General features: G+C 41.2%; 1 protein-coding gene across 1 annotated transcript; it reads left to right on the top strand.

The window, feature by feature from the left end:
• Nucleotides 1–334: 334 nt before the first annotated feature.
• ANKLE2 (ankyrin repeat and LEM domain containing 2) lies at nucleotides 335–16970 on the top strand. Its single transcript, XM_071763664.1, has 13 exons — nucleotides 335–668; nucleotides 4078–4560; nucleotides 4871–5062; nucleotides 6306–6499; nucleotides 7456–7644; nucleotides 8583–8705; nucleotides 9050–9116; nucleotides 9766–9947; nucleotides 11212–11318; nucleotides 12159–12352; nucleotides 13276–13987; nucleotides 14498–14629; nucleotides 15531–16970. Exons 1-13 carry the CDS (start codon nucleotides 404–406, stop codon nucleotides 15766–15768), a joined length of 3078 nt encoding a protein of 1025 aa, XP_071619765.1. The 5' UTR covers nucleotides 335–403; the 3' UTR covers nucleotides 15769–16970.
• Nucleotides 16971–17545: the final 575 nt, after the last annotated feature.

The following is a 17545-nucleotide window of genomic DNA, read 5'->3' as shown; positions in this document are numbered from 1 at the left end:
GACGGCCGTGCCGCGGTGCCCGGGACGTTGCGGGGTCGGAGCTCCCTCCCCGCACCGCTCCCCGTTCGCGGCCTCCGCGGCGCCATCGCTCTGCGCCGCCTCCCGTCAGGCAGCGCGGCGGGCAGGGGCGGGGATCCGGGGTTTTCTGTCAGGCAGTGGGGAGGGCAGCCCGGCGTCTCGCCGGGAGGGGGCCTGACGGGCAGGGCGGGGCGGGGCGGGGGAGCGAGGCGAGGCGGGAGGTGCTGAGGTACCGGCTGAGGTACCGGACTGTCTGAGGGGGTACCGGCTGAGGTGTACCGGACCGGCTGAGGGGTAGCGGACCGGCTGAGGTGTACCGGACCGGCTGAGGGGTACCGGCCCCGCCGGGAGCCTCTGCCTGCGGCGGGTGGGACGCGGCCGGGGCATGGAGCGGTGGGTCGCGGCCGCCGGGGGCTGGGGCTCCCTCTGGGGCAGCTGGCGGGGCTGGGAGCTCTTGGCCGCCTGCGCGGTCATCGGCGCCGTGGGGTGGCTGCTGAGGCGGCTGGAGAGGAGGCCCGGCGGCCGCGGGGCCCCGGCGGCAGCCATCTCTTCCCCGGCGGTGGCGGCGGCGGCCATCTCTTCCCCGGCTCCCCTCTCTTCCCCGGCGCCGTCCTCCGCGGGGAGCCGGCGCAGCAACGGGAGCCGCCCAGGTGAGAGACGCGGGGACGGGGGGGTTGGTGCCAGGGGAGCCTGGGCAGACCCGCACGCCCCGGGGGTTTCCTGCCATGGGCGGGGCTCGGGGTCGCCCGCCCGTGGGCCCCGCCTGACACGACCCCGCCTCGGGCGTTGTCCCGGCCCCGCCGCCGCGGCCCAGCTGCGCCTCCGCCCAGTTCCCTCGCAGTCACGGGCGGTCCCCGCCACTGCCCGCTCCTCCCGTCCCGCTGCCCGCTCCTCCCGTCCCACGCCGCTGCTCTGCTCACGGCCTCGGGGGCGGCTGCCGCCTGCTTCACCTTTCCCACGCGTCCCTGCTCTTGCTCTTTGCTTGCTAAATCCCCTCCTACGCCGAGCCTGCCCTCGCCTACTAGCTCCAAAAAAAAATCTCGGTTTGTTCCTGAGAAGTCTTTTGCCCCCCTTTTCTTTTAGTCCAAGCTTTCCCGTAGCTCATCCCAAGTTTCTTTTGCAGTTCTCCTTCTGCCACGTAGTTCACAGCTGTTAGCTAATTTGGGAGCAGGAAACACAGGCAGATACACGGTTGAATAGCCACAATTTTTCTGCCCTCTGCTAATCCTGGGATCCGAACTATAGCCGAACACAGGATGTGATTCTCCTATAATTCCTGCCTCAAAAAAAGAAAAAAAAAGTCTGTTGCTTATTTGCCGAAGGACCATTTGGAGTTACAGAAAATGTATCTTAAAATTAATCTCCTTTTGTATCTGCTTTATCTTAAAAGAGGCAGTTGCTATGGCTCAGGTTTGCAAGTCATGTCTTTTGGTTTGAACAGCTCAAAATAGGTGATGCAGTTAAAAATTAATAAATGTTTATCTGTGTTAGCTGAAAGCTTTATGTCAGAACACAAACATATTTCATCGAAGTTCTCTGTTGTCATTCAAACAATGTTTTTTCTATTTGTCCAGCAAGACTGCCAGAGAAACTCCTTAATGCTAACAGTAGATCTTAAACCAAAGATTAATTTAATCAGTGTTGGTCTGTTCTGTCATTTTATGCTCTGATTTAATTGTGCCTGCGTTGTAATGGAGGCATGAAGTAAATACATTTTTCTTACATACCTGAAGAAGAAAATTTTAGGGGCCAAGTTTTATCAAGTTGAGACCAGAGAAATTCTTCCTGTAGTTTTACCTAACTACAAGCCAAGGAGAAAGATTTGTGTGTGTACCTGTGTGCTCTGTGAGCATGAATTACACATATGTAGTAAGGTAGAATGATTCTGCTGGTTCTGAACCTAAAAAATGGTGATTTTCTGAGTTAACATTTTAAAGCAATAAATAAAATAAACTCCTCTAAGGTGTTTTCATTGAATTTCTGCAATAAACTTGGTTGCCCCTGAGTTTTCATCTTTATTGTGTTTTCTCAGTTACACCATCTCAGAAGGAAAATCCTTATAATACTAAGTTTTGATATTCATGTAATTTATCTCAGAGCCAAGATTTATGCCTTGATTACAACATAATGGCATCTAATTTATTAAAAAGTTTAAAATAAGATTAAAATAAAAAATAAGTGAAAAGATATTTTACATCTGTTTCTGAAGTCTTGTGGGGAAGTCAAATAATCATAGCAGTGATGTTGCTTGGAGATTAAGGAATCCTAAGGGAATTAGAATACTCCAGGGAAAAGTAGCTCAGCAGCATCACAGTTTGACTGTAGCCAAAAGTTATGAAAAATGCTGTGCCCATATTTTTCCCAGTATATGACAAGCTTGGTTCTTCACCAGAATAAGCCTTGGATAATTTAAATACCAAAACTGTTGATTTTATTGGTGTATTTTGTGACACTACTGTTGGCAAGACATGGAAAAAAGAAAGTGGAGTTAGACCATACAGCAGTTCTGTGATGAAGATGCAATTTTGGAATTAACTTCTGAGTTTGTACACTTTGACAAAATGAGTAACTTACTAGGATCCAGTGTTTATAGTGCCACATCTCTGCTGTGTTAGGGTCCAACCATTCACCATTCAGGCCTCAATAGTTTCCCAGGCCAAGGCTCCTGCCCATCAAAATGGATGTTCTGACTGTGTTAAGGGCTGCTTGTGCATCCTGGTCATGAAACAAGAGAACTCATAAATTGTGGACATTTCTTGTACTGCCATGTGCATCCACAAATGCTTCTTTGAGATTTAACTGAAGATTCCAGGTGACACTGATTTCATATCTGGGAGATTGCTTTGTCTCTAATGGAGTCTGATTAGGAACTGTGTTATTTGAAACATAACATGATTTTTAAAAATACAAATCAATTCATGTGGAAAAGTTTTAGATTTGTGTTCCTGTAGTTCAAGGTTTCATAAGCTGAGGATGAAACCTGTGCCATACACACCTGTCCCAACCATTATAACCCATAAAATGGCCAGGCAGAGAAGGAAGGGTCATTTTAAGGAGGGAGTGAAGGCAAGCCCAAGGAATATGTCAGACAAATAATTTATATCCTAAAACTTTCCTTTCTAACTACCATACAGCAGGAAAGTCACAGCCTTCGTGGAGATACATGGATGCAATTTGATTAAATAATTTTAAAGCATCTCGAGCTGCCTAAATCCTGGATTTTTTCAGTTGTGTTTTTCCCAGCAAGAGATTTCTAGTGGCATTGTGTTGGTTTTACTGTCTCTTTGCTGACAGTGCAGCAGCTGTAAGTGTGTAGATTACATGGAGGGAAGCATGCTGGGGAACTAGAGGGAAGGATTTTACTTTGGAAATGGAGGAATTCTTCTCACTCCCACTCTGTTGTGAAGGGAAATCTGAACAGATCACCTGTTCTCCTCTGGTTGCTCTCAAAACAGGAGCTGGGAAGCAACATGTTGTGTAAACAGTCCTGGCCTTGCATCATGGCCAGAGATAGACTCCCTGGGTTGCTGCATCATACTTGCAGCTTATACTTTTGTCAGCTTGAAATTCTAATGGAAAAGAATGCTGTGCTTTTAGCTGCCTGAGCTGTCTAACCAGAATCTTACTGACACTGACTTGTCACTGTGTTCCAGCATTCCATTACCTCCACAGATTGTTCCTTTCTTGACAGGAATCAAATATTTATCATTCAGTCAATTTTTCATGCATAAATATTCTGGATTGAATTTTCACTCCTCTTCATTACATTTGTAAAGGATCAAGAAGAATAAAATGTAAACTGAAAATGTTCTTGCAAGTAGTTGTAAGAGGAGAGGAGAAGAAATAAACTCTTGGTATAAATCTGATTGCTTAAAAATGTTTTAATATGCTGGGTGGAAAAATATTTTGTCTTCTCTGCAACAGTGTCGATTTTTTTCAGAATCCAAAAATAGTTATAAAACAGTGTTTACCTTGGCACTGATGCAACATTTGAATAGCAGAAAAAAAAATTGTATTGTTCCTTATAGTTTGTGTCTCTGTTTTTTGCCATCCCTGTAGGTGCAGTAACAATGGATATGATATTATCCCGACTGAAGAGGCTCTCCTCTGATGAGCTTAGAGAAGAAATTGTAAGAGCTGGACTGAAATGTGGGCCCATCACATCAACTACTAGATTTATTTTTGAAAAAAAATTGGCTCAAGCCTTGTTGGAGCAGCAAGGAGTGTTGGAGGAAAACCAAGATCTGCCTGAGGAGGCTGCTGGAAATGTCCCATGCAATAGTGGCTGGGCAGAAGCACAAAAGACTTCAAGAACTACAGCAGTGAATCACAATGGACATGGGAGTGGTTCTGAAGAGGCAGACTTTGGGTACTGTGTAGGTCTGAACCCTCCAGAGGAAGATGTGATGCACACAAACTGCTCAGCTCCAGTCTGTGGAGCAGCATGTGTTGAGTCACAGATCACTGCTCAGACACCGTCCAGAAATCCTCCACTGTTCTATGGTGTTTGCCCAGTTTATGATGACATACTGGCAAGGAATGGTAAATATTCATTTATTTCAGCAAGAAGCATTTTACAATCATGCCTAAACAGACCTTTTTCTGTATAGTGTGTGATACAAACACCACTGTATTAGTATTTTAAGCATTGCTTGAAGTATTTATTTCTTTCTGTAAATAGTACTCACTGGAACTTCTGAGGCTCAGAAGCACAATTTTGAGACACCCCCTTTATCCTGTATTTAGTAGAGAAACAATTTGAGACCAAAGCTGGAAGGATATCTTCAGAATTTTGTAATCTGTTTCTAGGAACAATCTGAGATTTTTGAAATAACATTGTACTTTGTTGCAGAGAGAATACATGTTTATGAAGATAAAAAGGAGGCTCTCCAAGCTGTTAAGATGATTAAGGGTTCCCGTTTTAAAGCCTTTTCAAACAGAGAGGATGCTGAGAAATTTGCTAAAGGAATCTGTGATTATTTCCCATCTCCAAGCAAGTCCTCTTTATCTTTGTCTCCAGTGAAAATGGGAGCATTTAACAGAGGTGAGGATGCTCATCTGTGAGCAATAGCTGCAATATACAGCCTGTTAATTGTTTTATGAGAGGAGAAGCAACAGCTTTATAGCCAAGAAACTAATCACAATAAATGTCAAAGGGTGAAATATCTTAATAAATTTGAAGTCCCTTTAGAGTGCTGGTGTTTAACTTGAAGCTGTAAATAAACATCAGATCACAGCTCCAGAGCTTGCCAAATAAAATCACTGTAAAAGTAGGTATGACAAGCAGTATTTAATAATTTTTTTCTTGTGAATTAAATAAAAAATAATCAATAAAAAGCACATTTAAATTTTTTTATTCAAAGTTGGTTCTCCTTCTCTACAAAATTTTAAGGTCACCAGGGAAACCATCCTTAAAGTTAATTGATGCTTTTTGAAAAAAGGACCACTGAAGTTTATGCACAGAAATAAAAAGTGGAGCAGAGTATGTTGAAGTCCTGCTCTTTTGTTAAGAACTCCCACAGAAATGAGAGCCTCAGGAATCTATGGAAAGGCTGCTTTCTGTGTTTTCAAGCCTAAGGTTCAGCCTTCACTGTATGGTTTCTGTGATCTATTTTATGATAAATACAGTGGTTACTTTTTAAAGCAATGGTTGTTCTGGTTCATGTGAATTTTACACTAAAAATGGGGCTTGTTTCCTAAAGCTGAAATGTTGTTAGTGGGCTGCATAGTTTTGCTACTTAGTAGTCTATGGTTATATTTATTAGGATTTGATTTTACTCATGGATTCAGGATTTTCAGGTTTAGTAGGATACTGATAAAATTGCACAGCCTATTAAAACTCTACTTAAGTTTAAATTCAGAAATAAAATGTAAACAGTGATCATATTTTACAGTGTTCCCAGTTCCTGTATTAAGGGGATTCAGTAGTCATGCAACTATAAAGCAATTTTAATATTCAGAAATCTTTTCTTTTTTTTTTTTTTTTTTTTTTGTGAATATTTCTTTTAAGTGTGGATGGAAGCAGATTGGTAATTATGAAATTTACCAGCCTCTATTAAAGTCTGAAACAGTTTTACATGAGGGCTAAGTCATATTTTCCTCCCTCCCTGTTACTATTAGTACTTTTAAATGTCTTGCTGTTGACCTAAATTTTTTCACTCCTGCACATTAAAACTGCAAATTGAACACATATTCTAGATTATAATTTGATTTTTCATGGTCTGCTTATGGAAATAGGAATCACTGAAAAGAAGGTGCCTAGAAACCTGTTACTTTTGTTTTGACAGATGGGTTGTGCTCTGCTGAAACTGAATCTGCCAACAAGGAGAGGGCCAACAGCTACAAAAGTCCCCGCACTCAGGATCTCACAGCTAAACTGAGGAAAGCTGTTGAGAAAGGAGACACAGCAACATTTTCAGAACTTATTTGGAGTAACCCTCGCTATCTGATTGGGTCAGGAGACAATCCAACAGTTGTACAGGTAAAAAAATAAAATAGAAAAACCCCAAGTTCTGGCTTAGTGATTTAGCTTTGAGGCCTGATAAGCAGAATGGGAAGGAATGTTGACTCCTGCTCTTCAAGGTGTCTTGTTTCCAGCACTGCAAGGTTTGTCAGTGTTTATTCATGGTAGCTCAGGGAAACGTTGCAGTTGTCTTGTAAGTCACCCACTATAACTGAGATTTCACTTTGCTCTGGGAGAGCTGAGTAAAGAAACTGAGTTTGCAGTTCTGTAGGGGAAGAACAGTTTTAGCCAGTAGTGAAAGAAAAGTCTTGTCTTGATACAGTATTTGTCTCCTCCAAATAATTCCAGTCTATTATAATTATTTTAAGGAACAGGTTAGTGTCTGGGCTGTAAATAAGTGTTCCTGCAGCCCTGCTTGCCCAGGCACCACCTTTAAATTTCAAAATGCATCCATGTATAGGGTGCCATTTGGCAGACACTGACAATCTTACTTTAACAGATCACTCCTAATAGATCAGCTTTGTGAAGCTGTTGAAATTTTGAATGTAACACAAACTGAATTCTACACATATACACACACCCATTTCCCTGCTCCTTTTATACACTCAACTTCCTATTTCCTTTGATTATGTGATACCTTAATACCTCCTTTGCTGCATGTTTGTCCTAAATTTAAAAAAAGACTAAAAAAGACTATAGCTAAATGTAAGAATAATGTCATTAATTGTAAGAATAATGTGGGTGGAATGATGCATAGTTCTTCAGAACATCATCTAATTCACCACAGTTCTGAATGTTAATGTACTGTTGTGCAAAAATTTGTTCCTAATAAAATATTTCAGAAACAAAAATCTTGAATATTACTGTGAGGGAACATCTGTGTTTTCACAGCATTGAAATTCATTTCAAGTGCGTGGACGTAAGAAAGCTGCTGAGATTTCAGTTCATTCTCATGTTTGCCTCTTTTATTTCAGGAAGGGTGTAGGTACAATGTCATGCACGTGGCTGCCAAGGAGAATCAGCCTGGTATCTGCCAGTTGTTGCTGGACACTTTGGAAAATCCTGAATTCATGAGGCTCATGTACCCTGATGATAACGACGCGATGCTGCAGAACCGCATCCAGTACATTGTTGACCTTTACCTTAACACACCAGATAAAATGGTGAGGTTTGGGTGTTTCTAGGCTGGGGTTAAGCCACAACAGTTTGTATCTTCTTATTACACATTGGCCAAGAAGGCCAATGGCATCCTGGCCTGGATCAGGAACAGCGTGGCCAGCAGGTCCAGGGAAGGGATTCTGCCCCTGTGCTCAGCGCTGGTGAGGCCACAGCTTGAGTCCTGTGTCCAGTTCTGGGCCCCTCAGCTCAGGAAGGAGATTGAGGTCCTGGAGCAGGTCCAAAGGAGGCAACTGGGCTGGTGAAGGGACTCGAGCACAGACCCTATGAAGAGAGGCTGAGGGAGCTGGGGGTGTTCAGCCTGGAGAAGAGGAGGCTCAGGGGAGACCTCATCACTCTCTACAACTCCCTGAAAGGAGGTTGGAGCCAGGGGGGGGTTGGGCTCTTTTCCCAGGCAACTCTCAGCAAGACAAGAGGGCACAAGAGGTCTCAAGTTGTGCCAGGGGAGGTTTAGGTTGGACATTAGAAAGAATTTCTTTACTGAGAGGGTGCTCAGCCATTGGAATGGGCTGCCCAGGGAAGGGGTGGATTCTCCATCCCTGGAGATATTTCAAAAGAGCCTGGATGTGGCACTCAGTGCCATGGGCTGGGAACTGCAGTGGGAGTGGATCAAGGGTTGGACTTGATGAGCTCTGAGGTCCCTTCCAACCCAGCCAATTCTATGATTCTATGAACTGGAAGGTGTTAAGGGTGTGTAAGGGAGAAGGAAAGAGAATAGAAGGGGACACTTATAGTGAAATGAGCTATTTGTGAGGTTTGTGGGTTTAATAATTATTATTCTACAGTATGGTGGGAGAAGTTCTACAAAGAGCCCTGAGAATTAGTCATGACATTTATTTACTTTTCCCAGTCTCACAATAAAATACAAAGGATTGACTGTTGTGTTCCCAAGTGCATATGAATTTTCCCTTTTTCCCACTTTCAGGGGTTTGACACTCCGTTGCATTTCGCCTGCAAATTTGGGAATTTGGATGTTGTTAATGTGCTTACCTCACACCCAGCTATTGTAAAAAATCCAAGAAACAAATACGACCAAACTCCATCAGAAGTAAGTCAGTCTCTCTGTGTCCAGAGTAAAAAGAAAAATTTAATGCATAATCAGTGTTTTTCAAGTGCAAACACTAGTGTCATGATTTAAAGGGTAAATCATAACATTAAAAATATTTTCTGTTGATTGTATCTGAGGAAAAGTTCTGCATTTTATGATTCACTGTCTTTACAAGTATTAAGGAGGTGGTTGTATTTTAGTGGTTTGTTCTGCTAAGAAGTAAAAGTACTGGATGAGAGGGGTAGAGGCAACCAATGTGACAATTCAGAAAGAACACACACTGCAGCTGATTTGGGTTTGTTGTCTTATGTTCTACTAACAAACAACTAAAATTATATTAACAGGTAGTTTGTGAAAGAAGCAAGAATAAATCTGCAGAATTGAAAGAAAAACTAAGGGAGTACTTGAAAGGTCTGTATTCAGAGTTTTATGCTGTATTTTGGCTCTTGGATGTCTTCTATTCTCTTGCTCCTGGTACCATTCCTGTTGCTACTGTCCAGTGCTGTAAAAACTCAAGAGACACTAAAACTGGCAAGGAACAAAACCCCTTTTGTCTTTTAAATTACATGGGCACAACTCTTACTGTATGGATCACAAGGTTATCCTCACAGCTCTGTAGCGTGGGCATGACCCTTATTTTATTCACTGAGTCTGAAGCAGAAAGTTTAAGCTAAAGGGAAACAAAAAGACCTTTACAGAGCAGGAGATTTATTTGTCATGCTGGGGAGTCATGTAATTTCTTTGACATAGAGTTTTTCACTGTTTTATCACATGTGGGTTCAGGCATTTGCAAAAGGGAGTTATGAAATGTGTTGAAGATCCTTAGGAAAGGAATGTCTGTATCAATGCAGGTATTTTTGGATTTGAGAGAGGAAGCCTGTACTAAAATAGAGTCTGTAAGCAGGCAATAAATATTGAAACAGTGAGTTTGAGTTACAAGTACTTTACTAATGAAATAAAGTCAGATGGTTAAGTACATGGGTGTATTGATATTCTAGGAAGAAGCAACAGGCTAATGGAACATCAGTGTCTTTAAAAAGCTTTGTATTCTTTATTTCAGGTCGATACTATGTACCACTCTTGAGAGCAGAAGACAATTCCTCAGCTCCTGTGATTGGAGCACCTTGGTCACCCGACCAGACAGACGAGAGCCCCCAGAGAACTTTATCTAAATACCCTGGCAGCCCCAAAGATCCTGTGCTGTCATTAAGAGCTTTTGCAGGCCCCATGAGCCCCTCAAAGGTAAGGAGAGAATTTCATGTGACTCTAATGCCTGTTTTTTGGCTTTTTTAAAAATAAAGAAGCATTAGAATATCCACTGGCAGGATATTGTGTGGTGTAGCTTGTTCCTGTGACAGATTGTGGCTCTGGTTTTCTTGAAGAAATGGGTCTTCCAGCACAGAAATTTGTCACTGTTTTTTATTGCTGAAAACATAGAAATGTGTGATGTAAGATGAAGAGTGGAAGTTCAGTCAAAAGAAAGTTCTTTTCTTTTTCCAGTTGGAATCTATTCATTGAGCACTCTGGGAATCCTTTCAGTTTAATTGCTGACCTTGCAGATAATTGCTCTGATTCTTAATCTGAAACCAAGCTTTTCAAGGTGGCTACAAATTGATTTAAAAATTCTTAGCTGTCTCATTTCTAGAAATTGACACTGGATGACAAAGTTTATCACCTCTGCATATTGATTAACATTTTTTTCTAAATGATCACCTAAATGACAACCAAGTAGTAGGTGTTGGGATAGTTTTGGAAAAGTGTTGATTGTGTAGCAGAAGGGTGAAACCTTTATTTTTCAGGAGGAATATTTATCAGTAAAATATATCTATAGGCATTTCTTTTTTACTTCTTTATGTGTTGGTCAGTCAATTTTCTGATAGAAAATTCTTGAGTATAAATATAAATATCTACTGAGTATAAAATCTATCTGATGTCTGGATGTAATCTTAGTCATTAGTGCTGATTTTGGTGATAAAGGCATAAAGCTTGGGATTTTTAAAAAAATCCATTAATTTATTCCCTTTTACAGCTCAAATTCCAACTTCGAAGTATACAATAGTAATAATGTAGCAAGTCTGTGCAGTTAGTTACGTACACACTGAAGTGTCACCTTTGCATCCTAAAAACCAGTGACCAAGAGAGCATTAAAATCAAAATGCCATTGCAGAATTGTGAGAGTTGCCTCTTTCCTGCTGCACAGAAATTAAAAGCAGACAGACTTAGTGTTTGTATGGTTTACTTTAAGGTGGTTATACATTATGATCCTTACTTTTTTAATAAGCAGCTATGAGATCAAAGTAACCAGTAATACTGGGAGGAGTAACTTGAGATCCAGGAGACATTCCTTGGAGCTAGAGCTGAGCAATTGGTGTGGCAGAACTTGAGCTGTTTACATGGAACAGCTGCGTGTCTTCCAGAGCTATGAGTCTGGCACTGAGGCAGCACTGAGTAAGCTTCATACAGTGGGGGTGTTGTGGGGTTTTTAAATTATTTCTGTTTTTTAAAGGCTGAAGAATTTCGCAGACTTTGGAAGACTCCCCCTCGAGAGAGAGCTGGCTTCTTTCACAATGTCAGGAAATCTGATCTGGAGAGGGGTGTTGAAAGAGTTGGAAGGTATCTAAAACAGCATTGGTATAAACAATTAGCAATAGAGAGAATAATTAAAAGCAAAAGACTTGTGCAGAGAGTAGTTATTATTTACTGATCACTACCTTAGGGCAAAAACTGCTGATAGGATATTTTATGAAATATGTTGTAGTTTGATTTTTACTGTATTTTTGTGTAAACAAAATAGCTAAAAATGTGAAACAGCTTTCTTAGCTCTAGAAACAAAGATATTTAAATATTATTGATGGTGTGTATAGAATGCTTTTCTCATTTACTTGCCTAATTTGTCAGATCTAAAATTATGCTTGAGGGATTGTTAAAAAGAGCAGAATGAAAAGATTCTAATACAAATATGCTGCTTTAGAGAAGCTGTGTGTTGTGTCAAATACCTTGTATCAGCAATAGCTGGAAAAAAGATACTATGTTAAAAGCTGATTAGATTTCTTTCTTTAAAATAACCCCTCACTTCCCCCAACCTTACCTCATTCCCAAACTGAGCAAGCTGTTGAATGGAGTTTTATTCAAATTATGCCTAAATCGGTGGGGATTCATCTCTACTTGATGTCTAAGTACAGTCAGCTTAAAAATAGCAATAATTATATTGCTACCTGTAAGAATAGTAAAACGGATTTGAAATACATTCTGGAAAAAATCAGATGATACAGTGTTTGCTGAGGGTGTGTGTATCATTTTTGCAGACTATTGATGCAGAATTGTGTTGCCTAGTTGCACGTTTGTTCTCCTGATTAATATATTAATATAGCTGATAAAATGTGTTCAGAAAAGTTATTGTCAAACTAATATTTATGTCTTCACAAATGATTCGTTTTATTTTATTTATTGCAGGGAGTTAGCTCATGAACTGGGGTTCCCGTGGGTTGAATACTGGGAATTTCTGGGCTGTTTTGTTGATCTGTCTTCCCAGGAGGGGCTGCGAAAATTAGAAGAGTACCTGAGTCATCGGGAAATGAGCGAAAAGGCTCAGCAAGAAACAGGGGAAAATGAAACCTGCAATAGATACAAAACTCCACATCCCTCTGGTAAGAAAAGGACAAAATGTTGCAAACAACAGGCTGCACCTGGGGAGCAGAGGGAGAGGAAAAGGCTGCTGCCCAGGGGAAATCGTGTGCACCTGCTGTGGTTGCTGTGATTAATCTCGTATCCAAACAGTCTGATCACAGTATTGAAAAAGTAGCAAACAAGACTGAATGTAGGGGAATTAAACCAGACCTCATTAGGTATTCTTTATCTTTCATATGAATTATTTTATTTGATTGTAGCCCCCAGATGAAATTCCTGTAAGAAAACCTCCATCTTCAGTATGTTTTACTTGGAGCATTTGGGAATTCATCTGAGTGTATAGAATTGTGTAATCCACAGATACAAAATAGGTAACTTTTAAAAAATACAGAATAATTCTTTACAGTTGAGGGTGACAGACACACTGAGCAAAACCCAGAAAAGCTTTTATACTTTCTTTGACCACTGCTTGCTATTATTTATGGAAGGCACACACGAGACACAAATCTTTGTGCTTCTTCCCTTCTCTTCTGTGCCATTATAGATCTGACCTGGGCTGACAAGACCCTGAGGTATAGACCTTGTCATAAGCCTTTGTGGCTTGGAAGAGATGAAACCTTAAACTATTCTATATTAACAACATTGTCCTATCTTATTCTGCTTTATTCTGACATTATCCTTTGTTGCTGGTTAATGGTTCAAGTGAGGAGTGCAGGAAATACAGTTCTCAAATGATCAGGATGTAAGAGGTCATATGCAAAAAAAGGTACAGCTATAATGGTGTCAAATTTTGCATTTTTAGCTTCAATGCTGTTGCAGAAAATCAGAGAAGACTTCAGTAAATAGAATAAGGCATAAAGATTGTGTATTTGTTCCTAGTTTATCTGATCTGTGTTCTGTTGAAAGTCTTCTAACATGTTGCTCTCATTAAAATTGCTTATAGGCAAGAGTAAAAAGTCCTGCAATTCTATTTCTGTTGGAGCATTTTTGGATGATGATGATGATGACATGAGCTTGGAAGAGATAAAAAACAGGCAAAATGCAGCACGGAAAATCAGCCAACCTCTTGTGTCCAAAGAACCCAACATTGATGCCATTGGAGATGCTGAGTGTGACATCTTGTCCATGGAGAGGGCTGAAAACATCATGGAGACCTCAGCTCACCCCCGGCACTACGAAAAGGCAGTTTCATCCAGCAAGAATGGATTTTGTAACCCTGTGTCCAGTGAAAGGATAATGAGTGACAGAAAGCATCTGCACGATGCAGGAGAATGCCTGGGAACCCCCATTTCCAATTTAATGTCAGAATTTGAAAGCCTGTCCTTCCAGAGCCAAGGTGAATCAGGTATCACTGAAAAAACTGACAGCAAGAGAATTCTGGCTGAAGGAACAAGTCAGGTGAGAAAATCCAAGGACCATCTGGATAAGAGCTGCTACTCAGTTTCACTGGCAAGTTCCGAGCCAAGTGTTACAGGGAAACCCGGAGAGACCAAGTTAAGGACAGAACACAGAAAAGCATCAGAAGAAGAGGGACTCTGCATGGAATCTGGAATTCAGGCTAAGGAGGCACAACGCCATCGAGAGCTTTCCTCACAGAAATTTCTTTTGAAGGCTTCACCCACAAAGGACTACTCAAAGAATTTATTCCTGCTTGGGTAAGAGTTATCTCATGTTTTAACATTTGTTTGTCCTTTGGGTTATGTATGGGAAACAAGGTGCTATAGTGCTACTACAGTATCACTGACAGCAGGTTGAGACTGTGTGATGCTGAGCAGTCCTTGCACAGGAGCCGTGCAGTTCTCTTGCAGCTCATTGCCTGAGTACTGCACCTAAAACAGAAGGAAAAGCTTGTTTCCAGATGAGTTTTAGTTAACTTTGTTGTTGACCCCTTCATCTGAGAGGCTTCTAACTTCATGCTCAGCCTAATTTAGGTTAACAAAGTCTTTGATGCACTCTTGGCAGGTCCTCAGATTAAATTTTCAAAACATAGCAATGGAGAACAATTTAAGTGTGAGCTTGCTAGAAAAAATTTATAGAGAAACTATGTTTATAGAGGAAAGGGGAAGTTTGTTTGCTTATATCAAAAATGAATGTTTTGCAGTTGGGATGTTTTATTGCCTGAATAAACAGAGTTCTCTTCTCATTTAGTTCTGTTTATTTTCCAGGGGGCAGCCCTCAAAGCTGGATGGGGATGTGCTGGCAGCTATAGAATCTGCAGAGATTGATGCACAGAAATACCCAGCGCTCTACAGATGGAAACACGCCGTGCAGTCCTACTCTTCATCTGACAGGCAGAGGTATTCCTGCAGCTTCAGTCACATCAGCTGAAATAACATTTCTAGTGGCTCAGCTGCAAAGTAGCTAAAATAGCCAGAATGTCAGGCTTTGTTGCTCACAAAAACCTTGTTTTAAATATTCAACTGTGTTAACTGTGTGCTTCTGAAATTAATGACCAAGGGTTTTGGCTGCTGTCTATTAATAAGGAAAGGTTACTGATGCTCCAGCCAAATTCCTTCCATTACACTGCAGTTCCAAGCAACTTCAGCAAACATACACAGACAAATCAGACAAAAGTGAAGGCCTCAGGAGTGTGGTTTCCAGTTGGCAGATGTATCAATTTGATGATTTATTGGTATATTTGTACCTGTGTCCTTCGTTGGTCTTAATGGTAGTTGTGATATTTTACATCCCTGGTGTGGATGCAGTGAGGTTGTGTTTGTTACCATTCCTTGGAGGTTGTTTAGAGTGATGTTAAGAGAATTTAATATTTTTAGGTATCTTTTTATTACTCTTGTTATTTTTACCCACTAGTACCCCAATCCAGTTAATTATTTGTGTGAATAATGGTGTGTATTAAGTTTTCAGAGGAAAAAGTCATGTTTTGCTACACAGATAATGGCAGCAGACTGCACTTGTTGGGATGCCTGAATATAAGTTACACCAAAATCAATTATTAGTGGGGGCATTGCACTAAAGTGTTCTCGAGCACCAGTCATTTCCTAATGGCCATTTGGGAGCAAATGACTGATGAGGCATCACATCCATATGTAGCACAGAGCTGCTGCTGCTCCCTTGCATTCCTGCTCTTACCTGTTATGATTTTTCTCTGCTTGTGCATAATTCTGAGATGTACAAGTTCTGCTCTCTGTATTGCAGCTTTCTTAACAAAATGCCAAATGACTTTCTGTTTTCTTTCAGTTGGCCGAGTCCAGCACTGAAGGGAAGATTCAAGTCCCAAACCATCACTGCTGGCCTTCCAGGTGCTTCAGTCTATTCTAATTCAGGAAGAAACAGTCCAATACCAGGAAGTCCAGGAAAATACAGCAATGCTGCCTTGTTCTCTCCAGACCCCGGGAGTCCTGGGCGCTACAGTCCAGCTTCTGTCAACCACGCTCTGTTAAAGCTACGTTATTTTTCAGAGCCTCCTGCCCACTAAAATATGATTCATCTTCCTGAGACTTCAATTCTATTGTCAAGGCTAAGAGTGGAGGAAAACCCAACAATGTTACTGAAGTGACAGGAGGTTTGTACTTGGCTATTTATTTTTCCTCAATGGAGGATAACTGTATGTTAAAAAAAGAAAAAAAAAAAAGAATCTATGTCTTTATACCACATACAAGATAGATCACTGGTGATGTGCAAGAAGTGAGTGACAGTCAGGGAGTTGTCCAGTAGCAATTAATTAACCTTTGCTGCCAGTGAAGCAGTGAGCTGAGCCTGTACTTAGGAATGGTGGTACCTGGCAATCAGCCTGTCATTATTGCCATGAGTCTGTCAGCTCTCAGCTGCAGTTCTTTTGCTTGGATGGTCTGGAGGAAGCACATCACCAGTACCAGGAATCTTACGAGAGGAAATCGGTGGCAAGAAGTGGAAGGGTCTTCCACTTGCAAGGGGAATGCTCAGCAGAAAGGTCTGGAAAAAACCCAGGGGAGTGACACCTTTCCAAGGCTGAGTATGAATGTGAAACCCTGTGTGTAAACAGGCAGTGCTGACAGCAAAGCAGCTTGGGCTGGACAGCTGAACACACACACACACAAACGTGTGCATGGGTGCACATAGTTACACAGAAACCTTGAGTCTTTGCTTGTTCTGAGGCTGTTAAAAACACTGTGCTATACCAAGTGTTTAGTTAAGGGGCACTATAGAGATTACTGGGGTTCCTTTAAATGTTAGTTTGGAGATTTAAAAAAAAACAAAACAAAAAAAAACCCAACTATTTTTTTTTTTTCCCACAGAAGCTTTTAACATGAGCAGATTTTAATAGTTACTACACAAAAGCACATCAGCAATAATTTCAGGCAATTTACCAGCAAGGTACCCTCATGGTCTAGTTTGGTTTGTGTAATATATTATGAGTGGTAGCCAGTGACCTGTGATGTGGCTCTTGACTTCCCAACTGTGAAGAAGAGACAGGAATAAGGACTAAAAATAATTTTGTTAAAATCTTAAGCTTTTACCGTGTCTCTAATCTTGATGTAGTATTGAGTTTCTGTTTCAGCAGTCAGTAATTGTAATTCTTTACCTGTCTGTAAGAATGATTTGTTTCGACAGCACACTGCCAAGAGCCAAGAATGCTTTTCACAGCTCCAGACAGTTTTCTGTATCAAGCTTAATGGTTGTAACGTTGTTTGCAAGAAAAGCTTCCAGAAACAGAGCTCTCAGGTGTCAACAGCTCTCTGGTTATAAAAGCAAAACCTATCCATCACTGCATATCCATAACTGATCAGAAAATTACAACCTGGGAAGGCTGTGCTGGTAAAAAGGGATGGGTTTGGGTGGGAGAAGGCACAGACCCAGCCAGGGACAGGATGGGGCCAAGCAGGAGCAGTGGGTGCAGCCACCACCTGGAGCTGGGTGGGTGTTACGGCTGTTGCACAATGGAGTGACTGTTTCCTACACTAACTGTACACCCTCCAGAAGGCTCATGATTTAGTACAAACCTTAAAAAAAAAAAAAAAAAAAAATTAATGCACTTAATGCTTTTGCAAGCTTAATAGTGCCTTTTGTAATATATTTTTTTAAAAAATTTTTGTTCTTTTAGAAGGTTTAAAAAAAAAAAAAAGTGGCATCCACTTCCTATGGACACATAAAACATAAAGTAGTTTTCCTTCTGGGCTTCCTGAACTGAACATACTCTGAAAGTTTCATGATTTGGTGCAACAGCACTCTGCTGTGGGAGAACATTCCTACTGAAAAATAAAAAAGGATTATTT

The sequence above is a fragment of the Heliangelus exortis genome, chromosome 19 (genome assembly GCF_036169615.1).
Source record: "Heliangelus exortis chromosome 19, bHelExo1.hap1, whole genome shotgun sequence".
NCBI classification, from domain to species: domain Eukaryota; kingdom Metazoa; phylum Chordata; class Aves; order Apodiformes; family Trochilidae; genus Heliangelus; species Heliangelus exortis.
The sequence above is the reverse complement of the archived record's forward strand: the minus strand, read 5'-3'. Positions and strand labels throughout refer to the sequence as shown.

Bases quoted from the DNA above. Each gene is read 5' to 3' on its own strand.
- ANKLE2 (XM_071763664.1), top strand. From the start codon at position 404: ATGGAGCGGTGGGTCGCGGCCGCCGGGGGCTGGGGCTCCCTCTGGGGC. The intron at 669-4,077 runs GTGAGAGACGCG...CCATCCCTGTAG, and splicing joins CAGCAACGGGAGCCGCCCAG to GTGCAGTAACAATGGATATG. The intron at 14,630-15,530 runs GTATTCCTGCAG...GTTTTCTTTCAG, and splicing joins TCTTCATCTGACAGGCAGAG to TTGGCCGAGTCCAGCACTGA.